Source organism: Ammospiza caudacuta, chromosome 5 (genome assembly GCF_027887145.1).
Source record: "Ammospiza caudacuta isolate bAmmCau1 chromosome 5, bAmmCau1.pri, whole genome shotgun sequence".
Classification (NCBI taxonomy): domain Eukaryota; kingdom Metazoa; phylum Chordata; class Aves; order Passeriformes; family Passerellidae; genus Ammospiza; species Ammospiza caudacuta.
In genome coordinates, this window is record NC_080597.1 from 65720959 (window position 1) to 65745901 (window position 24943).

Below are 24943 nucleotides of genomic sequence, written 5' to 3' on the forward strand. Positions count from 1 at the left end.
AACCAGAATTTCTGTGCTTATCTTACATTAACCTTCTCTGTTCATCTGTTAAATCAGAGACTAAACTTCAATTATTTGAAGAATCTTATTTGATTCCTAAATGTATGTTAATCACCCTGCCTCCCCTTTGGGGTCCAGATATATATATATATATATATATATATATATATATATATATATATATATATATATATATATATATATATATATATATATATATATATATCACCAGTCTTCAACTGGTGATTCATGTCATCCTAAAACTGTCACCTGGAACATGAGATGACCTTTGGAGGTCCCAGTTTTTCTCCCTGACAGTAAGGAAGCCCTGAAGTAGGGATGCTAGCATAGGGCTGCCTGGCTTCTGGCTATGGGCAGCTGGATCAAACTCATTCTCAAAAGGGAGAGATTTAACTTATTTCTTTTTAGCCATTTTTTCTTTTCACACTTCCACTGGTTTTTGTATGGAAGTAGCTGGTTTGCCAGCTGTTTAGGTAACTTGGCCCTTGTTATTCAGTGTTGCCTTTGTTTATGTCACAGAAAATCAAGTTCAAATCATTTTACTTTTGCTGGATGGAAAAGTCTTTGTTGTGAAACTGGAATGGTTCCACAGGAATCTGTCCTCATGAGTGAGGAATGTGACAAAAGAAAACAGTGTCAGCTTTGCTCTCCCTCCTGATATTTGGTATTGCTTTTTTGATCATCCAGCGTGATATTAAAGAGGGCACAGCACAGACTAACCACAAGCCCTGCAGTACTTCTTTAATCATTTTGCACAGGACTTATTTAATAATATTTTGTGGCAGTCAAACAGTTATGGATATTTGTGCAAAGTGGGCATTCATTATCCTTAGTGTGATTATGCCAGTCCCAAGGAGTTCAATTAGAAGAACTGCCAAAACGGGTTTGGAAGATGATTTTGGAATTTTTGAATTTTTTAAAATTAATTTTATCAGATTTGAAGGAAAATTGATTTAAATTCAACCCTTTTCTTTAAAAGATTTTGTTCTGCAAACTAGGTCACTCTGTGAGTGTTCAAATGCTGACATTCAAATTAGTTTTTGTCTTTACCAGTCCCTGTAGAGGCATACTTGTAGTCTGCCCATACAAATATCATACATGCTGTACGTCAACAACATCTACCCTGTGTCTTTTTTCTCTTTGCTCTTCATCTGAGCCAGAGTTTCTTATTTGTGGGAGAGAAGTTGTTTTGTTTATATTACAACACCACTAACCCAGTTCTCTTTTTTTCACTATTTCCTTTCCTTAACTAGAAATATGTTTCGTGAGACTTCCAGGTATAAGCTTCACTCCTTTTGTTGGGGGACTCAAGAAAGAGTTTCTTGAGAGAGTGGGAGTGGTGGCATGGAGGAGGGAATCTTAAATCAGCCCTGCTAAAGGATTGAGCAGAAGGTCTTAGGGATGGTCCTCCATGAGGTTGGCTGCTGGGAGACTGATCTCTGTTCCCATGCCCACACACTTTCTAAAACCTGAACCACCACCACCATGCAAAGTCTTGCACTGCTGCTGGAAGGTTTCAGAAGAAAAAAAAAAAAAGAAATAGCAATCAGCTGCCTCTTTTCTGTATCAGCCACATTATGAGGTCACTGTAATGGCTGCCTTGGGTGGGTGGGGATGCCCAGGAGTCCCTTGCCATTGTTATAGCTCCAAGTGACACAACTGTTTTATGGAAGTTTGTCCCTTTCTCTTAATTCTTCCCTAATTTAAAGAGTTATTTGTTCTGCCGGACTGCCATGAGTCTCAACAAAAGTTGACCAGCACATCCTCCTACTGGAGTTATAAACATGAATTGAAGCACTGAAGTTGATTCTTTGCTATACCTGGGGCAGAGGACTCAGTGAAGTTTGGTTGTGATGGCACACAGACTGCTGCAGCCCATTTACCTACACAGGAGCACAGCTGTTCTGTGCATGCCCTGGGGATCCACCTTCAGAAGGGATCGTTTTGTATTTGGCAGTATTTACCAACCTGCTACCAAAAAGCTCCCTATTAAATCCAACAAACTTGTTGGCTGAGCTCCCTTTTTATAACCATTCCTTCATCTTTCTCAGGACAGCGTTACTGAACACCCACAAGGTCTAATCTTTCCTGTTTTTTCCTTTCTTCCTTCTTCACTTCAGCATCTGTCTTGATTGTTGCCTGAAATTAAATTGCAATTTAGTTTTGGATACAGGTTAAGATGACTGTGGGTATTCAATTTACTTTTCTACCACACTCCTTTGGCTTAGCCTATAACCCCTGCCACTTTTCAGGATTTTTTTCCCACAGGATCCAGTCCAGATTTGAGGAGCTTCAGTTACAGTTGTCTGAAGAGTAAATGTGTATGTGAAAACATTCATAGGAACAAGAAGGTGTCTCACTAGCAGCTGCACTTTCTTTGATACTTGATGTCTTTGTGGCTATTTATTACCCATCTCCTCTCTCCCTTTGCCACATTTCTGTGTTAACATTTTGTTTCCTGAGCTTGGGAGGAACTGTGGGTGTAGGGTGCCACTAGGAAAAGGCAAGGGTGAGTGGGGCATGAATGCACCCCTGCAGGAGGAAATCAGTCTAAGAAAAATCAGGTTCAAATTTTAGATGTGTGCACTGTAGAAAAAGATTTGTGCACTTCCATATACACATACCCAGACCTTCAGGATCCCCAGCCACCAGTCAGCAAACTTGCTTTAAAACTGAGCACCTTTCATTCTAATTCACCATGTGTTTTAGTCTAACACAGCATAGGCTTTCATACTTTTTTACCATTTACTGTATTACAGTAATGATTATTCTATTACTAGTATATTTCATTCTGCTTTGATTTTTACTGTAGTTTGAGAGAGGAAAAAAAGCTTCTGGAAGATGAATATGAAAGAATGTCAAAAGAAAAGGTAAGTATGAAACATGAGAAAAGCAATGTTTTGTATTCTGTCAACTAACATATAAAAAAATCACAGAAACTTTTTTCTCAGTGTGCATTTCTAGAGTTTATTTTAAATAGAATATATAGAAAATAAATTTTAAAATAAATAGATTTTATAGGCTATATTACATCATTTAATTTTGATAACTAGTAAATAACTGATTCAGAAAAGATCTGGAATTTTGTTTACCCAAGGAAATGTTTACTATATTCAGCAAATAGATACTGCATGTAAAGGTAGCTGCAGGTTTTTGGTTCTAGGACGTGAACATGAAAAATACATTTGTTGTCATAAGTCCTAAGGAATATTTGTGGCTTTGTTGGAAATAAATTCTGTTAGTATTGATAGAAGAAACACTCATCTGGTAAAGAACATACATTTTGTATCTTGTCACTAAAAATGTTATCATCATCCAATGGTAGTGAGTCTGTATTATCAGAAACCTGCAAAATGTAAAAGGGGAAATACAATTAATCTGGTCTTTTACTTCATTTTTAAAGAAAAATGATAAAGTTCAACAGTTGAAAGAAAGTTGTGATGAGCTCAGCGAAGAAGTAATCCAGAGGAAAGCAGAAATTGATTCAATGAAAGAAGCTGTTTCATCCAAAGAAAAGATGATATTGACAGATGAGGAAGAAATGAAAAAGCTTCAGGAGATGCATACTTATTTAAAAGTAACACAAAATTAATTGTGCCTATGTATCTGTGAGTGTGTGTGCATGTGTGTGTGTGGGTCCAGGTTTTGCCCAAAGGAGCAGTGAATCTTCTGGATGTTGTCATTCCAAACTAATTGTGCCATTATATTAAATATCAGACCATTTTCCAATAGGCATGAAACATGCTGCTGTGCCATATCCTTATTGCTCCTGTAGGAAATACTAAGAGTCATGGTTTTGATTAAAAAGTGTTTTCTATAAAGACATCTTAGTTATGTTGTGTTATTTTAGGTTGTTCAGATTACAGTTAATACAGATTTACACTGAGAATTAAAAATATATCTGGGTCTGCTTCCTTCCATGGTATAAGTGGCATAATAAGATGTATTCATAATATTCAAGCATAACATTTATCTTGAAGATACACTTAAATTATAAACATCAATGTTCAGTTTTAAAAGTAGGAGCTACAATTCTCTGGGAAAAACTCAAACAAGTAAAAATGTTTCCTACTGATTTTCACAGCAGTTCTAAATTCATATTACTGCTATGAAAACTCATTAGCTTTTGAAGCTATTAATCAAACCTTTCTGTTTTGTTACTAGGCTGAGCTAGTTAGGATCCTTGGTGTTCCAAAGCAACTTGCAAAAGAAACTGAGAAGTTGAAACAGAAAAAAATGTATGTTTTTAATAAATAATTCTATATACATGGATATATATATGCATTGCTTCTTCTCATCCCTTGGTTACAGAAATGATTGAGGATGGTTGTTGATTAAAATTAGGATCAACATTTAAACTAACAATTCCACAGCTGACAGTGTGGCTTGAGCTGCAAACCCATTCTCCCTTAGTCCTGTACCAGCTGTGGAGGCACAGCTGCTTTGCTGTAAGGTCCTGACATGAGCTGTAGACTCTAATACTTCATCAGGGGAAATGCAAGCCAGCAGCCAGTCTTTTCTTCCTCTCTCTCATGAAGTTGGGGTTCTTCTCCTCTGAAGCATGGCATGTGCTGTTTTCTCTAAGTGTAAAATCAAATTAGCTCTGTGCAGTTTCAGCCAGGTCACCCACAGATCCCAGCAGCCCAGTTGCCATCCAGATGAACGAAGGGTTTTGTACCCTCTTCATGCACAGGCTTACATTGAAGTTTGTGTCTCTTGCTTCCAGTCCCTATCTGTAATAACACATCAACTGTTTGACTGTTAAATTTCTCCAGTTTAAAACTTGTATGATGGTTTTCTTCTACATTTTGCTCACTACTCTACTTAATGCAACTCTGCCATCATAAATCTAAGAAGTTTGCCCTATAGTGTTACAGCAATTCTAAAGCAATTTATAAAACCTGCATTGTGCAGATTGCTATTAATGAAATATTTAAATGAGTCTGTATATTTGTGTCACATCACAGAATAAACTAACCAGAGTTCCCAGTTCTTAGGAAGAATGGTTAGAAATGTCACACCCATGTATGTAGCAATATTGACAGAGACCAGTTTCCTTGAACTCTTTTAATACTGTCATGGTGCTAAGCTGTCCCATAGCCCCATGGCTATCTGCAGTTTTATTGTTGGACTATATTGGAATTTGAAGGTTCTCACTGTCTGATTTCAAACATTTGACATATATTATTGTGAAATTATTTTGCATGTCCACAAAAACTGGCAACTTACATTTTGTCTTTTAAATATGCATGTGGAAAATCTAACCCTTACTGCTTTGTTAAAATATATCCACAGTGATGCAGAGAAGCAGAATGAAGCCCTTAATGACCAAATAGAAGAATTGAATAGCACCCTAAGAGCCACTGAAAAAAGGACTGAAGAGATTTTGCAAGAAAAAAAAGAAGTAATGAAGGAAATGGATGAGAGACAAACTTTGATACAAAAGAATGAACGACAATGCAATAATTTGACAAAATCACTAGAAATTAACGCAGAGAAGGAATTTGCCATCCTATCAGACAGGTTAGAGTAGGAGACATGAGCCATATGGAAAGAGTGAATGATTCTCTATTCTCAAAAGTTTATTTCTTTTTTTCTGTTGTTGCTTCTATTTTCAAGTTTCATGCTGCATCCCGTGCAAATTATAAATTATCAGGCTTGGTTTTCACTTCCAAAATGTTTATGTAAAAATTTGGAATACGGAATTTAGGATCTGGCTTGAAGAAGAACATCAAAAAACATAAGCATTTGATAAAATTCTATGAGATTTTGCTCTTAAAAGTGAAGTATTTTAGAGAGATTCTCTCTTTAGTGCACACATTTTCTTTCCTGTGTAACCCACTGAAAGTAATTTGAAGAAGAATAAAGTATTTCAGTATTTTCATTTTCAAATGAGGCTCAGATGTCTTCTCTCATGTAGTCCTGAATTTCAGTGGGGATTGGTCAATCATCTTCCCTTCAATTATAATTTTCTATTTACTTGGTAAAGTAAAATAAACTGTCAGGTTGAAGACAAGCTTCCAATGATTCCACCTTTGCAGAGGGAGATGTATAGTTGCAATTCTGGCCATATGCTCAGCAACAATTTTTGCTTTTCAAGCTTTGTATTGAAGGCCCACGGCATCTTATTTTGAAATGTTCTCTTATATGAAAAATGTTTTCTTCTTCCTATGTGTATTAGATTTGCTGACATTTTTAGCATATTTAGAACAGACTGTGGGACCTCACTGACAAAATTGATTATAGTTATAAAAATGCTACCTTTTTAGGTAATTTTTGTATGTAGTTTACAAATTTGTCTTGCTGAGCCATAGTAATGAGGTACTCAAAACCATTAAAATAGTTGTGCCTGTTTACACATATGTCTTGATTAAGTTACCTGTTTCTAAAATTCTGTGTCTGTCTATATAGACAAATCCTGGAAAATAATTTGGATAAATGTGTCTCGGAGAACAAAAATCAACAAGATATTCTCAGTAACCATCAAACAAAGAAAGATAAAGAACTGAAAAGTTTAAAAAAGTTAGAGTTACAACTGAAAAGCATTTGGGATTCCTTGGAAGCAGATAAGGCAACACATAAAAGACTCAAATCAGAGGTTTGTATGAAAGTATTGATCATAAAGAATGTAAATTTTCTCCTAAGAAATATTTCTATGAAATCTCTTGACAGTCCTACAAGGGAAAAGGGGCGAAACCATTATTTCATTTTCCTCATTTCCTCCTTGCTTTAGTATTTCACGCATTCCTCTTTCAGTAATGCATTACTCTTTTCTGTTTTACTGTCTTTTGACTATGATAAAGGGAAGTGCTATTCTTCTTGTGTATTCAAAGCATTTTCTTTCTTTTCCGCTTCCAATTATTTCTTAAAAATTTGCTGGTTTTATATTTTCTTTTTCTCATCACTGGTTCTTCCATTCTCTCTTTCCTATATATATTTTCTCCTATACTTGCTCCTTGCTCAGTCTAAATTCTGAGTCATAAAAAATTAATTTTGTTTAGTCAGGTGAATGTTTTTTCACAGCACTTGATGTTTCCTACCTTGACATTGTCCTTCAAATTTTTCTTGGTCCTTCTAAGCAATTCAGGGCAGAAAAGAGTCTTACATAACTGTAAAGTTTAAAAAATAGCTATACACATCAAATATCATATATACTAAGCTTTGCTATTTAAACAACTCCAATTATTACTTGGTAATATTTAATATTATTGAACAATATTTTTTTGTCTCCCTTGAAATTCCTCCTGAATTCACTTGTGCATTGCCTAGTAATATAAGCTCACCTGGGAGAAGGAAGGAAAGCTCTAGAAAAACAAAGTTTCAATACAACAAAGTTTTGGATTGAATTTCCTTGAATAATGATTAAAGGGCTGACTCATATTCCAGACTTTGATCTTAATGCTTAAAGAGTTTCTGTTCAGTATCAGCTAAGAGAATCTGGGAGTTGGTATTTTTGCATGTGTTCCCATTGAGGAAATGTTCCTGGATGGAGAGCCACAATTGTTTAAAAACATGTAATGCTAAAATCAAATGCCATAACTCACCAGCAGCTGTGGTTAGAGTTCACAGCCTGGGGTGAGAGCCAAACCCATCCCAGCCCAATTCCTTCACCCTGTGGAAGGGCAAGACCTTGTATGTGTGTTACAAAAACCATCATCATGAGGAGTAAGGGAAAAGGAATGCCATGAGACAGAAATGGAATTCTGATCAGTATTTTACACCAGAAGCTGCAGGATGCTACTCTAATGCAAATAGCCACAGCAACAGAGTTATTTTAGCCCATCCTCCCATGTTCCATATTTTCTTTGATTCCTTTTGATTGCTCTGTTAGAAGAGCAATTGTGAAATCACTGCTCCTCTGCATTGAAATACAGTACTGCAGTAAGGAAGTCAAGTGGCCAACTTGATTCTGCTTGGCTTTTGCTATATTGGGATAATTTTAATTTGTAAGACTTGGGAGCACACCTAGCAAAAATTTAAAACCAGTATTTTAAGTAGATAAAATTTCTTTAACCACTTAAACCCCCAGATTTACATTTATTCATTGTGTTTCAAAGTGAAAAAAAAAATCACAAGAATGAATTGTTTGTATAAATATGTGATTGCAGAAGCAGCAGTACATCAGTGTGGTTCCCTAAATTTCTTCTTTTGAATCATATGCTAAGTGCAGAATGACTAGTTTGTAGAATAAGGAAATTACAGGAGCACTTCCTTCAAATGTGTTTTTCTCGTTAGTACGTTGGTTGTGAAAGGTCAGCTATTGCTAAACACCAGAATTGTGTGTGAAAGAGAACTGCTGGTGCTGCTGCCTCCAGCCTGGGGCAGAGCTGCTGCTCCTCTCCATGGGGAGAGTTCTCTTTGCTCAGGCCAGCACAGAGACAGCCAAAGGTGCCTACGTTTAGCCCTGTCCTATGTGAACCTTAACAGATTAAGGATGTTTAGATGAGCTTTTTATTTTTACGCAGCAGAAGTGGTAATTAATATATGCTTCACAGAAAAGTTATTTTTGATCCCTACACAAGACCAAAAGTCGCTTTCTAAGGACAGGCTAAAATGACATTTTAGTAAACTTAAGTCAAATTAAATCTCAGAGCTGCAGCTGAAACTAAAGTAACTCCACAATTTGACCTGTACTGTGTCTCTTGTTTCCCTTTGCCATAATGCAAGTGAACAGAATTTAATTTTACAATACTATCACAGAAGGGAAAATAACAAGTGCAAAATATCTCCCTATCAGTATTATTTATAGTGAACTCTAACATCTGGTTGTGATCTGAGCAAGATATCACAGGATTGTGTGTATTATCTTTGAATATCTTCCAGGTGTGTTGTTAAATGCAATTTTTTCCCATCTATATGAATTACAGATTTGAAATTAAAATCGTTTGGGTTGGAATGGACCTTTAAAGGTTATTTGGTCCAAACTCCTGCAGTAGGCAGGGACACCTTCATCTAGATCAGATTGGCCAGACCTCAGTCCAGCCTGGCTTTGAATGTTTCCAGAGATGGGGCATCAACCACCTCTCTGGGAAAGCTGGCCCAGTGTTTCATTACCCTTGTTGAACAAAATTTGTCCTAATATCTAATCCTCCCTCTTTTATTTTAAAATTACTATTCCTTTTCCTATGAGCAGTTCCTGCTAAATTGTTTGTCCCCATCAATTACACAGAGGCATCATTATATTCCATCATAGTTAGCCTGATGCATTTTTTTCTTGCTTTCTTATAACCATAAAGAATTTTTAAGTGAAGTTAATTACAGTGAGGCTAGTACAGCTTTTTGTCTTACAAGTTATATCATGTAAGTAGTTGTAGTGAGATTGATCAGATATATTTTAATCAGAGGTAGTGTTTTTAATGTATTCCTTCACATACTTAGTGTTAAAATCTGATTGAATAGATTAGAATAGAATTTTACCATAATGTACATGAAAAAATAATACATCAATTTTTGTGTTATTAGATTTGACTTTCTAGGGTCTAATGAAAATCCTACTGTAGTGATAAAAAGAAAAAAATGTGATATCCATTTTATGTAGATGGGAACTCTTTATTCCCTTTAGTAAGCTCAGAATTTCACTCTGAAAATCCTCTGTTAATATAGGTTATATTTTTATATATTATCTCTGTGTTTATTTTTTTAATGAAAATTTAATTGCTGAAAACCATAAACCTTCTAAATTTCCATGAAGTTTAGTGTTCATAGTTCTTGAATGAAAAATTTGAGAAACTTCAGTAAGTTGCTGAGGAACTCTACTCAATTAAGTATTCTTGTACTAGCAATTATAAGAAGGGAGAAAATTAATTTCTTAATTTGTTTAGCTACTTCTAACACAGTATCAGCAGTTTAAATTTTCCTCCTTTTTATTTGCATCACTATGTGCTTGGTTTATTTTTGTAGGCAGAAAGTAACTCAAAGTACAATGCAGTGTTATTAGAGAGACGACAAGAACTGCAGGACGAGATTGAAACGATCAAGAGAGATTTAGCTGAACAGGTGCTGAATTCTGCTTTCTCACATTTTTTCATTTTGACAGTAGGTTTTCTATCATGAGAATAAAGGAACTGTTTGAAGAAAAAAAAATTGAGTTTTTAGCTGCAGCTTTCTGGTGAGAAAATGCAATAGTGTTTCTTCAGTTTTAAAGACCAGTTTTCTTTCATTTTTAAAAACATTTGTGGTGTTACTGGTCGTATAATAGAAGGCAGAAAGCAAATCTTTCTAGTTTAAGTCTTTCTAAATGTTTTTGGTGACACTGCAGTTAGAAATATATTGTTATACATTTCCTTTGGATATGAAACTGTGTCTTGTTGCAACAATAAAAATTCAGCATTTGTACATTAAGATTTTTCATCTTCACAGTTCTGTCATTTGTGGATGTCTGTCTGTATGCAGCACAGCCATACAGAGTGTGGCAATGCAGATACCTGTGTTATAAGAGCATCAGTACCTGCCACTACAAAAATGACCTCATAAGAAGCAATCTATTTCAGACATACCTCCTTGTCTTCTTACCCTGATATCCATTTTCTTTCTGTGTTTTGTTTGAATTCATTAACATTATCAAGTGGGGATCTGCTTGTATTTGGATACATGTGCCTTCCAGTACCTACCTGGCATTCTTTGGGATATGAACCTTGTGTGCCATGGACAGGCATGCAGTCAGTGGAGCTTGGAGAGCTTCCGTCACCTCCTCCTGAAGACATGGCACTGAACTTCCTTAAAGATTATACAGCTATAAATATCCATTCTGTCCAATGGACAATAGCTGAGAGATGTCACACCGAGGAACAGAAATGCTCCTAGGTGATATTATATTCTGAAATGTTATTATAGGGATTGTGGATGGTGTTTTAAAGCAATAATTAATTATGGTTTTAAATCTGTGTAGTCTGTGTATTTGTTTACATTGCAGATAAACCCAAAGTATTTCCAGCTTTGGGTTTGCCAACACTGATACATTGTTGCATTGGGATTTAAATTTAATCTTCTCTAGGAAATGATATCAGAAACAGATGCCCGTGCGTTAGAAGAATGCATTGCTGCAGAACGCTCGCTGTTCAAAGAGCAGGAAAAATGCAGAAATGAGTTAGCCACACTTACACGTCTGACTCTGCTCAAGGCTGATGAGAAGCAACTGAAAAGCAGGGATGTTCAGAAAGCCAAGGTAAAAAATTATATATTTGGAAGATTGTTCAAAATACCAGCTGGTGTAGGGAGAAATTAAATTACTAGTGAGGGGAGTTCCACCAGAACACTGGAAACTCTCAACACTCTCAAAAAAAAGCTCTCAAGAAAACCCTCTCAGTACCAGTGGGAAGGGAGAAAAGGCCTCTCAATTTAAGATTGATGGTCCAGGCTATTGAGGACTGAACACAACTGGAATCAAAAGATCCAGAAACTTAACAGAATGCAATTCTGCTCAAACATCAGTGACTGCTTAAAAGTCAGAATTGAGTAAGAAAGAAATTTTATTTGTAAAGATACAATTTCAGTGTTTCATTTGCTAAATAATTATATAGTGATGGACTTGGCTGATCAGTAGAAAGAGTGGAACTCCAGATAGAGGGAACCAAGCATTTAAGATGCAGCATCAAAGTATCTACATTACTAATAGTAATTGTAAGCTTAATATAAATGGAAAAACTGTGCTATTTTATGTTGTTGTAATAAAAACATTCCATTATAATAAGAAAAAGTTCTTACAATAATGCCTTCTCACTGTCTTTTTCTCATCTAAGAGTTGTTCTGGGTAATTTCACTGAAGACATTTCTTTAGTATATCTAAAGTGCTTACTAAATTTTATTTAAATTTCAGATTCAACTCCAAAGTCTTGTTAAAGAACTAAAAAGAATGGATAGTGAACTAACCATCTGCAAGAAGATGAAAAAAGAAAACGAAAAAGAGTAAGAAAATAATAACAATACATTATTTCAAAAAAGTCTTCAAAAGCAAATTTTATCCAAGGGATGCAGGCATAAAATGCTAATAATTATTTCTTTCACATATCTCATTTCTTCAGAATCCAAGGAGTTGTTAAAATGTGTGAACTTATGCAAATTGAAAAGGACAAATCTATAGATTTGATGCGTATTGCTCAGTGGAAAGCAAAAGAAGGTGAACACCGGGTAAAATTGCTAGAAAATAATATAGAAAATTTAAGGCATGCTGTTATGACCAGAGAAAGGTGAGTTTGAAGTACACTGTAGTTCACAATTATAAAAATTTAAGACTAGAAAAAAATCTTAGGAGGGAATCTATTCCATCTTTAATTATGCCCATATTCTTGGTAGTTATTATCCTGACTTTTTAAATCTGATTAAAACAAAGGCATTTAGAAATACCCCTCCATAATCTCTTGCAATTTCTTATCCCACTAACACTGCACAACTAGCTTGGGCATCAATGCTTGTCAGAAAGTAGTTTTGAAGTTTGTCTGGCTACTCTGTCATTTCTCATCAGAGTTTTTGGCTCTCAGGTTTTGCGTTATCATGCTGTTTTGTTCAATGTGAGCATCACCATTGCACTCATATCTGCTGTCCTCAGAGAAATAGAGGTCTGACACAGAGGATTCCCTAATGAAGTGGTGCATGGGACTATTAAATGAGTCACTAGCTAGGAATATGGCTGTCAAATTATAAAATTAGATCAAATTGGGGATTTTGGTTCAAACTCACACTGAAGTTTATTACATAATATTTATTTTAGATAAAGTGTGGTTTCAATTTCCAAACAAACTTAGACAGAATGAAAGGTTACATTCACAGCAAAGATAATGAGGCAGAATAGCTGTGACTCTCTTTTTTCCTAGACCATTATTTAGTAAGGATATCTTTTTGCCATATTTTTGTCATCCTAGTGATGAAATTCTGCAATAATGACAGAATTACAATGTCTTGGAATTCTGTCCTTGGGCAAGTAGGGAGACAGTGAATAGCCAACTTGGTAAGCAAAAGAGGAAAACCAAAACTGAGTTAAAAATAACATAATTTTCAGTTAAAAATAACATAATTTTCCAAAAACTTCATTATTTGGTGCCAAGAAATTGTTAAATCAGAAAAACAACACACTAGATATTTTTGTGAATCTCCTAGTAGTTTGGTTTCAAAGTCATGCTAGAGATAGATAAAAAAGAGGTAGAACTTCAGTGATTGAAGCAATTTTGTCAAGATGTACAAGCTGACATTTTGTTGTAAAAATTTTGAGGCCTTCTCAGTTGACGAAAGAAGGGGGAAAAAGGCTAAGAAGACATAAATTTTGTATAGATATCAGAAGTATATAAATATTATAATTGTGTCCCTACTCGGTACAGATCCAACAGATATTTGGGCTCTGCAAAACTAGATTTAAAACTAGTCAGGGATATTGAATTTTCAGTAACTCTTTTGCCTATGAAGAATATTTTAAATCCCAGTAACAGAATTTAGTATCAGTACCACTGACTTCACTGCAAACTATGCTATTTGTAGGACAGAGTATCAGTCCAAGTAAGGCAAGAAATTTTCAGAAAATATTTAAAACACATTGCATTTCTGCAATTCTGTTATACTTTCAGTCTGAAACTTGACTTAACAGATGTTTAATTAAATTCAGTAATACCCTGTGGTACTCAAAGTGTTATACATGTGGGGGAAATGAAAGAAAGCAGCTCCCTGCCCTGTATACAGCAAATCAGCAATTTAATGATGGAGACCATGAGGGAAGGATATTTCATCTGCACGTCTGTATTTTAGCAGGAGACTTTGCTTCTCCTTTCACTACCTCTTTTGTATGTTGACATGAGTATCTTCCTGGTGTAGATAGATAAAGCTGTGTCTTGATCCAGAAGTGATACCACAGATCAAATGCAATAACGCTAAATTCTGTGCTGTGAGATAGTAAATACTCCATTTGGTGACAAGAATCTGTTTTTTAAATTAGAAGCCATCATCCAGTGATCAAAAAGGATGCTGGAAATAATATCTGTTCTTTATTTTTGTGTGATCTGGTCACTAACCTCCCACTATGCTTTGGTTTCTTTTTTCATCTGTCAAATGGGCAGATGAAATAATAATGGGCAATCTAATAATTTTCTTTCTTGTGTTAATGTTGTGACACACTGTTTTATAAACAATAGCTTTGAAAAACTTTGAGTTGCAACCAAAAAATAATTTAAATATTGTTTTTTAAATAGAGTGGCAGGATTTTGACACATTAAGGCTTTTCATCATAGTTGATGTATATGCTCTTAAACTTTATTATTTATGGCTACTTGGGCTACCTAGTACAGAATAAAAGAGCTGTAAGTGCAAATGTAAAAGCATTCATAAGTGCAATGCTCCCTGTATAGCATTTTTCTTGTGCCAGAATCCAGTTCTTTTCAAGCTGGAAAGAACTTGCAAAACAACCTGCTCTCAGAATGTCTTTCTTCTTCTTGTAAAGCTTCTGTGAAGCAGAGACATAGAGGAGCCCTTTGGGCTTGAGAAATACATTTAAGCTCTGCTTTTAATTGCTGAAATTGGTTTCAAATTGAAAGAACTAAAAATATTCCCACATTTCTGTTACATTAAAGAAAATTGCAGGAGGACTATATGAAGATTAAAAAGAATGAGAGAATGAAAGAGTTCATCAAAAATGATTATGTGAAAGTTGAACAAGAGATGCTAGAGAATAAAGAAAAGGAAAAGTATTTGCATGTTGACAGCCTTACTGCTGCAGCCACACACGTGGAAAAGGAAATTTCACAGCTACACAAAAATTATGAAAGGGTTATTGAGCAACGAAATGAGAGGTACATTTGTAAATTTGATCTAAGGTAGTGCTTAATTTTGACATTCATGAAGCAACAATACTTTTTAGCCTATGAGCACTCCTCATTAGGATTGCTAAAGGTCTGTGGCACTGCAATGTGTTGCTGAGCAGCCCCCTCACTGCACTGCCAGTGCTGCTTTGCATTATGTAGATATTTCTCCAGTGGTGATCATGGTCATGCTTCAGATCTTATATTCAAAAAATAGGGTGTCTTGGCTACTGAATGCCTTGAGCACTTGTAGCCACCTGCTTGGTTTGTGCATTGTGCACAGCTATGGCATCTGCAAAAATGCAGATTATCTAGATCTCTCTGATCTTAATCCAGTTTTAAATGCTGTGGGAAGCCAGAAGACCTTAAAAATTATGTGAGAGACAAGAGTTGCCTTTCCAAGAGTTTGTTTTCTGATTTTCACATTGCAATTATTTTGTTACTTATTTAAAATGCTGTCATTAGATTAAAATGATAATTGAGAAAGCTTCATACATTGTCACAGATTATTACTATCCTTTAAGATAACTTTTTAATGTTCTTGAATGGAATATACTGAATATGACTCATTTTTCTAAAAAATTATCTTTAAATTTTGGCTTTATTTCAGTGGTCTTTTGCTCAGAGAACGAGAAGAAGAAGTGGGCGTTTTGTATGAGAAAATAAACAGGCAAGAGGTGTTGCGTAGGAATGGAGAAACTAAGATGCAAGTTATGGATGAAAAGATCAGTTTTCTGAAGCTGAAGTTAGTTGAGAAAAAAAGAGAGGTTAAATTGTGTTTTAAAGAGCTCTCAGTGAAGAATGCCCTGGATGCACAACTGGTGAAAGTTCGGACACAGGTTGGTGTTAAAGGAAACCTTTTTTACCATTGTTTTGTATTTTAAAATTTAAGGTGATTTCATTGGAAAAAAATATCTGGATGTACAAGATTAATTAAAGCAGCAAGTTTAGTAATACACCTGTCTAGCAAAGCTCTGATACATGTTTTTAACTTCACATATGTGAGTTTTTATGCTTATGCGTAGTAGGCTCATGGTCTTTGTTTCACATGTGCCAAATGTTTCCTGGGTATGAATTCCAGCTAACCCACCCCATAGCCTGAAATGTCATTATGACTAAGCTGGAGAATTGGAGTCATGGAGGAAAAATGAGACTGTAAAATTTGTTAAAACTGTATTGATGGAGTAGGTGGAGGGGTGGGAGATACACTTAGACATCAAATTTCTAAAATAATAACTCAATTCACACTTGACCCTGAGCCTACTCTGGAAACTCTGCTGCCTACAATGATATAATCCACATATATTTTTTTTTGCACAAAACAGTGTAAGTTTTAGTCCTAGTAACAAAATAGCATTAAACAGCTAACAAACTGCAGTGCTTGGGACATTCTTTCCTGGCTTTCTGAAATGGCTCATTTACTTTTGACCTTATCTCCAGATGGTAATTTTTCCCATACATACTCTGTTAATGCCTGCACAAAATCATGAATTGGGCTGTTCCATTGCCTTTCAAACTCACATCAGTGGGAGCTGTGGCTCACTGTTTAATAGTGCTTGCACTATTCTCTTACTTCTGGCCTTTTGAAGAAATGGTATGCTCTGCTACAAGAACAAAGCATAGTACATGTTTTAATACCTCATGCAAATCACGCCCCAAAGACCTTTGCAGGGCCATCACAGACTTAAAATATGAACCGAGGCAGTATTAAAAAAAAAAGAAGACTAAATGAAAAGAAAACTAAAAAGACCCCAAAGTTTTCAGGTAAGATTTAAAATGAGACTGAGATTCACTGAGTCAAATACAGTAGTAGCAAAATGCAGATGTTTTTTTGAACTGACAGAATCAATCATGAAACTTTGCTTTTTCTGTTCTGCATTCCTGCAACTTTCTCCTTTATGATGATAGTTCATGTGAAACCTAAAATCACTGTTAAAGGGATTTTAATGCTATTGTTGGAGGTGCTTAAAATCTTTGCAATGTTGACATAAAATTTAAAAGTGGGAAAATAGAGAGTGGTGTGATACTATGCCTGCAGTAGTCCTAATAACTGTTCCCAAGTGAGGAGTTTTCCAGTGAAATATGGCAAATAATCCTTTATCAACCTTTAAAATTTAACTAGATACTGTGATTACTGAATATTACATGGCTCAGACTGGCTGTTAACTAGTTCATCTCCTTATGCTCCACCATTCATCATTAATGCTCTTACTCACACTGCCAATAGAATTAAGTCCAATGAGAAGTAGTTTCAAATTGTTTGCCTTTATCTGCATGATGTAAACAAAAACCATGAGCCCAAATCTGAATTTCAGTGTTGGTTGCCAAATGCACACTGCTGGTTCTTGCACTGATTACAGATTTGACCCCATGTTGAAGTCTGACTCAGCTGCTGTTCAGTTATTTACCACGGTCTCAGACTGTCTGGGTTGGGCAGGCTGAATCCTGTACCTGTGCCCCTTCTGTCGTCCCCTTTTCCTGCCCTTCCTGCCTCCTTCTGTCTTCAGCAATACCAGACCCCTTTGGAGCAAGTGCTAGCAATGAAAAAAATTTAAATCAGAAATATTTACAGACTGCAAAATCTGACCCATAATCTCAGCAGCTGTAGTGCCCATTGGGAAGGGGAAAAGCCCAGATCAGGGCTGTGTGCCAGTTCAGCAAGAACAAACACTCCACCTGGGTCTCCTACATTCCACATGAGCTGCTTAATCATCAAAGTGATGCATGTTCCACTTGCATGCTTTTCATCAGAAGCTTCCTATTTCCACAAGACATTGGTGAATAGCTAAGCTAAAAAATACCATCATCTGAAGCAAGACCAGACCTCTTCTAAGCAAGTGCAAGTAACATGGACTAGGTAGGCTTGTTAACATCTAGGTAAAGATTTAAAAATAGAAATATTTACAGACACTTCTTTATACAAAAAGTACCTGGTGAGACTGTAAGGTGGTTTTCTCTGGGCATAAAACTATGTAACTTTTAATTGGGACTGCACATCAAGGGACTGCTCCTGCTGACTGAAGTGACCCATAAAAACTAATCTGCCTTCATGCATCAATGAGAAATACTTAGCATTAATCATTAATTAGTCCAACACGCAGACCTGCTGAGCTGTCATGGTGCTGTAGATGGGACTTTCATGCCTTGGAGCTCAGGCAATATACAAGGATTGTCAGTTTATTTGAGGCATTGGCAACAAAATTTGTCCAGGTTTTAATACATGAAAATCTTCAGACTATATCACCACATCATAGAATAAAGGGACTAGTAGAGAGATAAAGAATTTATCTAAGCAATCAGCTCCCAGAGCAGCATTGGATTGCCTGAGAGGGCTAAGCTGTGGCTTCACTGAGAAACAGGTTTTCCCAAGCAAGCTATCCCAGCCTTTCCTTAACAGTGGAAAAATTTTCTTGAGCTTTAGCCTGGATCTTTCTTGCTGTGGTGTAAGAATATTGGTTTGTATTCTGTCCTCCAGGGACATTACAAATGGACCATTCTTTTCCTTTCTGTAACATTTCATTTTAGTGGAAGGATGTTAACCATGTTCCTCTCCCATCCTTTTGCTGGGCTACACAACCTTGTTTCTTTCAGTCAGCTCTTACAGATTTTTCTTAGATCATTCTTATTCTGCATTTCTTTTATATCTTGGCAATATAGTCTTTATTTGTCTTGAAGGGCAGTGCCTGGTCCCTGTGGCTGACAGTGAAAGGATTCATTCAGGCATCTTGCAGGTTTCCTTCCTGCTTATGCATCCAGCTATGGTGGCACCTTTCCTGACACATGACATGGTGATTCATAGTCATGTTAATGTGTGTAACAACCAGACCCTTTTTTAGACAAAAGGCATCCAAACAGTTGATTTGATTCTGTGCTTGTACAGGCAATTTTTCCTGCCTACATGCAACTACTAACTTTTTTATTTACTATTATTTTTTTGGTTCAGACCTTTTTTTCAGAGAAAGGTAATTTTGCATTTGAATATTTTACAAAATATACTTGCAGTCTCTCTGAGCTTCACCTCATTCTACTGATGAGGTATTTACTGCGTTTTTTAATCAAGAACCCATTCATGTGGCTTGTTTATGAGAATATCATATGAAATGTTGAAGCTATATAAAGATCAAAATGTATTACACCTACTATTTGTCATCCATACACCTGTGGAATTATCATAGTAGACACTGATCTGGCATGACTCAACACACTGTGGTGGCTGTTATCCCTGTCATTTTTATCTTCTTGATGCCTACAAAGAAAACTTAATTATGTGTTCCAGATTTATTCTTCAGAAAGAGAAGTTATCATGGTTCCAAAGCTCCATTTGCACCCCTCCATTTTTTAAAATAGGTCTTGTATTTTCCCTTTTCTAGTGCTGTAAGTACCTCACCTACCTTCTGTGAGATTCCAAAATAAAAACCTGATGTCCACTTTTTCAGACCAGTTGCTTTATCTAGACATGTGTTCCCTCCTTCAATAATTCCTCCTGACTGATTACAATCCAATGCAGAAAAGCCTCTCTTATAGTCTTTTCCTGTCTTTTGTATCAAACCCACTCTAAGAAAGAGAGAAAGGATTTTTTAAAATTTTAAGACTTAGAATCTGCTATGACTCAGATAGTCTTTTCCCAGGAAAACACTACAAATTAGTAAAGAAATAAAGATGCCTGTAGTCATGCTACTTAAGCAGACACAGAATAGCAAGGTTATCTCTAAATGCACTTTGATGCTTTTGGATTGGCTTGCATCTGATCACTTCCAATTCATATTGCATTTAAAAGTGAGGCTAGTGTTTACATTTAACATGAAACTTTTTTATGACCTTTGGACTGTGGTTTTGCTGCTTAGTCCTTCTCTAAATTAACTATTCAGTCCTGCACAATTTTCTTTGGTGAGCTGCCCCTAATCTCATTAAGATACCACTGCCTCCAACAAGGCATTTTCCCCTGAGTTAGTGGTTGAGAAATTTGGCCCCAGATAGAAAAGATCACTGGAAGCATAGCTGCATCCTGCTGTTTGTGCTGGCCCTGCTTTTGCATTCTTCCATTCTGTGTATTTTTGGGCTTGAGTTTTAGCTATTTGTTAGCAAAATGTAACTTTCAGTTCCTAGCTATATTCAGAATCATGGTTTGCTGAGGAAATAGTTCATTACACTCATCTAAGGTTTTTACTTTAGCTGCTTTTAGACAAAATGTACAGGAGTGAGTTGTGTGGTGCTTTTTTTACTAGGAAAATAGGTATTTAAGTGTTCTGGTAATGTTCCACTGCCACCTGAGAATATCTGTCAGTTTTCTCTTTTCTAGTTAAATATGACTTGTTAACTTCCAGTGACAAACCTCATCCTGGCAACATCTAAACATTTACTTTATATTTCGGTGACTATTCATAACTTTGAGAGCCTGGGACCACTTATTTCCTTAATCACTCATCACCTGCAGTGGATGGTTGACATTTACAATTGGGTAGCTGTGTCAGTGCTAACAGCTCACTGACAGCCAGCCAGGTGCACATCAGAGCCCCACCACTGTCAGTTTTGCAAGTCCAAAGATGAGAAAACAGCCCCGGTCACTGGTTCAGTGAGTATCTAGGCTGAGCTGGATGAACCAGTAGCATATTCTGGGAAGCATTATTCCATGGGAAGGTCTCACATGGGAAAGGTCAGGGCACACCTGCCTCTGTGAGCCCCAAGGGTACCTCATTGCTCAGTGTCACCACTGAGTCACTTCAGGACACGTGCCTGGGAATGTTAGTGTAGAAAACTTGGATGTCTGTAGGGATGAGACCCTCAGTACTGGCCAGCAGGGAAGAGGGCTTTCTATTGTATTCCTGAGGATAAAAAACAAAAAGTAGCCTGAGCACCAAGAAACAGGCAGAACTCAATTTCTGTCAAACAGCACGGTTTCCTCTGTCCTGCAACTGTCACACTGTAGTTCTCTTTTAAAAGAAAAATTTTAAATGGCTCGTAATTTTATGTTACCTGCCCTCCTTCCCAGTAAAAGGAATCCTTCTCTTTTGAAGTCTCCAGACCAAGGTCTGGGGATGAGTTTGGTGGGAATAAATAACTGTTGAGGCTCTTTGTCTGCTAGTATTCCCAATGCAGGGACAAGATTAAAAAGCTGGAGGAAAACTATGGTGATGCCACAAACGAGAGCAGAAAGCAAGAAATGGGAGGGAAGGACCCATCTCCACCTGAGCTGCTAAAAAGGATTGACAAGGTAATGTCACTTCTCATATCATAAGCTATCCTGCTGTGCTTGACCTCTTTTAGAAATTGCAAATAGTGTCTTTTATTTTTAAAATAAACTTACTGTAAGAGGAATCAAAACAATTATGATTGGCCATTGTGAACTCCAGCCCAGCATCTGCTTTCCAGGTCAACTGAACTTGGGACATTTGACTTCTTCCAGGACATGTGATGGTGTTCACAGGGGTCTTAGGATGAGGGAAGAGATGAGAATGTTGACTCCATGTTTCTGAAGCCTTGATTTATTATTTTATGATATATATTATATTAAAACTATACTAAAGAATAGAAGAAAGGATCTCATCAGAAGGCCAGCTAAGAATAGAGAAAGAATGGAACGATAAGAAAAGCTTCTGTCTTGGACAGAGAGTCCAAGCCAGCTGAGTGTGATTGGCCATTAATTAGAAACAACCACATAGCCCAATCTCAGATGCACCTGTTGCATTCTACAGCAGCAGATAATCATTGTTTGCATTTTGTTCCTGAGGCCTCTCAGCTCTCAGGAGGAAAAATCCTAAGGAAAGGACTTTTCATAAAATGTGTCTGTGACAAGGACAGGCTGGGGAGGGGGAGCTCTCTGAGGTACCCCTGGCTCTGCAGCATCCTCTGCTGACTCCCTTCACATCATTGGCACCTCAGAGCAGACCCACCTCACCAGGGGAAGGCACAGAAAAGGGAGCAGAGGGAGAGAAATGCAGAATAATAAACTGCTAGCAAACAGGGTTGTCAGTCCTTGCTAAGCGGCCACGAGCTGTTTCACCACTATCCACGGGCTGTGAGCAGGAGGCAGAGCTGCCAGCCTTGTCACAAAGCCTGCACGTGTGACACAGGAGCAAACACTGCCCCTTGGCAGGGCTGGGCCCCACTGCTTTCCTTCCCTGCTGAAAAAGGAGCCACCAAAGAGAGCCTGGTGGAAGCAGCAGCCAGGCCAGCCCAGCAGCTACACCTGACTGCAGCACTGCTGGTGACTGCCCCAAGAGACTCCAGAGGGAAGCATTAGGTCCAATGGAAAGCCACTTTAGAGCCCTCTGGGTGGGGGAAGAAGGTAAAAGAACAGCATTTTCTTATACAGTTTTGTCTGTCCCAGTTATAGAAGCACAAAACTCTTCCCACAGTGTTCAGTATTTGGAGGGGATTTGCAAAGGGCTCTGAAGGTGTGAGGGCAGTAGCAGCAAGCTCTGAGCACACCCCAGAGTCCTTCTTTTGAAATCCAGTTTGTAAAGAGAGACCCTGAACACAGCTGCTTGAATTACCTGAGCTTTTTGCTTTACTGTCCCATATTCCTTGACAGGAGGGAGCTCTGCATAGCCGAGCAGGCCAGAGCCTGCTACCACCAGCCTACATATTAGGAAGAAGGTTCTCTTGGAGTTGTGATAAGGTTTAAATGTCTACTTCAATCTCCATGGGATTTAAAGTCATTGTAGTTATAATTTGTTTATGCAGCCCATACTTATTTTAGCATGAGGAGGGGAAAAGTATTTAAAGCAAGACCTGAAAGCTTCCATTGTGGTGTGACTCAAGGAACTGGAAGATGAAAAAAATTATGACTAGAAAAAAGCCCCATTGCTTTGAAGAAAAGCACAGCAAGGCAGTAACAGTGGTGTAACCCCTGCCCCCAAAAGGGCCTGGCCTGATATGGAAGAATTGTACAACTGACAGCAACCAACTGAAGCAATTTGGGCCTTGGCAGAGAAGGTGTAAATTTTGAGAAATCTGAGAGTGAAGGTATTCATTTATGACTGTTCACCAGTATTATTTCAGCAGCTGGGGGCATTCACAGAACACTTTGTGCTGCACCTTCCCCTGTCCTGTCCTTACACTGTGTTCTCCTCCTTGCTGCAGATAGAGGCAGAGCTGGTGCAGAAGGAGCAGAGGCTGCTGAAGATCGATTTCCTCTGTGAGAACATTTCTGACCTGACGGACAGAATGCGCACGGTGGTGGAGAGCGGCAGGCAGGACATGCTGCTGTTCGCTAGGAGGGTAAGAAGGGCACTGCAGCTCTGCCTGCCAGCCTGCACTGAATGAAACACTATCTGGGCAAGAGGTGATTCACTTGCAAATTACAAAAGTGGCTGGAAATGTTGAGAGGCAAGTCATAAGTGAGTCCTTCAGAAATTACAGACAGGAATAGCAACAGTAATACAGATAAACTGAAACTATCAGGTGAATGTCCTCTCTTTTAAAAACAAAGTTGCACCATAAATGGTACCTTCACTAAAATATAGAATTAGTTCTTTCTGAAGTAGATGCTTAGAAGCTTTGTAGGATCCTCCTTTTGCAATGCACTTAACAGCCTTTCCACAAAAAACAGGTCAAAGGCTAAAAAGAAATAAGGGGAAAAAAATGAAATAAAGGAAGGCCCCGCAAATTCTACTGCAACATACAAAAAGATGAACTTGGTATCTGGCTCAAAGTTCTTTTATTGTTTAGGTAGGGGGAACCATACAGGAACCATTATTTCCAATACAGTTTTTAAAATATAATTATAGCAATTTGCTTTTATTAACTGCAAGTAATATTGTTTGGGAAAGACCAAAAATGCTCCTAGCCCCCATATTCCTTATTAAAAAGCTACAAATTGAGCAGAGCTGAGGAAAAGACAGGAAAAAAAAAGCTAAATAATTAATGTAAAATAAGGCCAGGGTAGAAATTTGTCTTAGATGTTAGGTTTGGCACACATGAAAGCTTAAAACAGTTTTTTATCATTTATTTTAAACACAGAGAGAAATATCATGGTTGTTAACTGTGTTTGTGAAATGATGGCCATGGGCTAATAAGATACTGTAAAAATGGCAGTGTGCCAAAAGTTGCATTTGCAAGTGCCCTGGCTGTCCCAGTTCCAATTAGTCACTTAAAGAGTATTAAAGCCTTTTGTTTTTTTTTTAAATCATCTGCAGTGAAACTCAAATATTTCTGTCACATTCCTTTTCTGTTCGTCCCCCTTCCAAGGACAATGTCACAACCCACAGCCCCTGCATCAGCATTGTCATTCAATTATCTCATAGGTATTTGGCTTATTCCAGCTTTATTATGAAGCCAATTGTGTATAAACTCAAAAAGAACTGGGATCCCAGGCCTTTGAGGGCTGGGGGAGTTTTGCTGTCCAGCTGAAAAGGTCAAGAAGCAAAAACAAATGTGCTTTTCTTTTCTTGTGCTGGAGTAAATGTGACTCCTTGAGTAGCCATTTTATTTTGTTCTAAGTGTTCACAAAAATTAAGTAATTTTCAAGAATTGAACTACTATTTAAAACCTTGTCAAGGTGGACTTATTTCCAGTGCCTAATGCTGACCCAAGTGTCAGTCCCAGTGAGTGCCTAAAGGGAAGCCCTAACTACAATGCAGCTGTTTTGCATTCCAGAGCAACGAACTGCAGAGCGACATAAATCGCAAAACCCAGCAGATAAGGGCTCTTTTTGCAGAGTTGTCCATGAAGCAAGCATTTGCCCTTAGACTCCAGCAGGAAATCAGAGACAAGGAACAATCTGTGATGACTGCTTCATGGATGATAAGCCAAGGCCTTTCCCCTCCCAAAGCAGAAATGGATGACTGGAAGATCCTAGACAGTGAGAAGATACAAAAAGCAGAAGCTGAAGCCAGAGCTGAAGTAAGTTTTTGTCACACATTGCAAGAGCTCCAGGAGCCAGTGCAGATGATGGTACTGGAAAGAGACAACTGACAACTCACTACAGTGGGTTTGTGGAGTTTTAACTCTAGTTTGGCACCACCACTTGAAGCTGGTAATTGAATCTTAAGGAGATCATATACTAAAAGCCTCACCTTTGGTTATTAAAGTAGTTTGTGTGACCATGCTGTGGCTGAAGGGCAGGGCAGCCATCAGTGGAATACTGCTGTTCACAGGATTTCAAGGTAAAGCTGCAAAAGGTGGAGCGTGGGCCTCAGGAAAAG

The 24943-nt window shown here is 37.4% G+C and overlaps 1 protein-coding gene across 1 annotated transcript in view; it reads left to right on the top strand.

Annotated features, from left to right (window-relative positions):
• The window catches only part of CCDC146 (coiled-coil domain containing 146), a 58506-nt gene that overhangs the window by 32756 nt on the left and 807 nt on the right, over window positions 1-24943 (top strand). Inside the window, exons 5-18 of the mRNA XM_058805960.1 lie at window positions 2834-2891; window positions 3425-3598; window positions 4186-4259; window positions 5317-5544; window positions 6433-6619; window positions 9922-10017; window positions 11015-11185; window positions 11837-11925; window positions 12042-12206; window positions 14571-14789; window positions 15409-15637; window positions 20881-21009; window positions 22881-23018; window positions 24396-24641. Of these exons, the coding sequence (XP_058661943.1) occupies window positions 2834-2891; window positions 3425-3598; window positions 4186-4259; window positions 5317-5544; window positions 6433-6619; window positions 9922-10017; window positions 11015-11185; window positions 11837-11925; window positions 12042-12206; window positions 14571-14789; window positions 15409-15637; window positions 20881-21009; window positions 22881-23018; window positions 24396-24641 (2203 nt within the window). The remainder of the gene's footprint in view (window positions 1-2833; window positions 2892-3424; window positions 3599-4185; window positions 4260-5316; window positions 5545-6432; window positions 6620-9921; window positions 10018-11014; window positions 11186-11836; window positions 11926-12041; window positions 12207-14570; window positions 14790-15408; window positions 15638-20880; window positions 21010-22880; window positions 23019-24395; window positions 24642-24943) is intronic.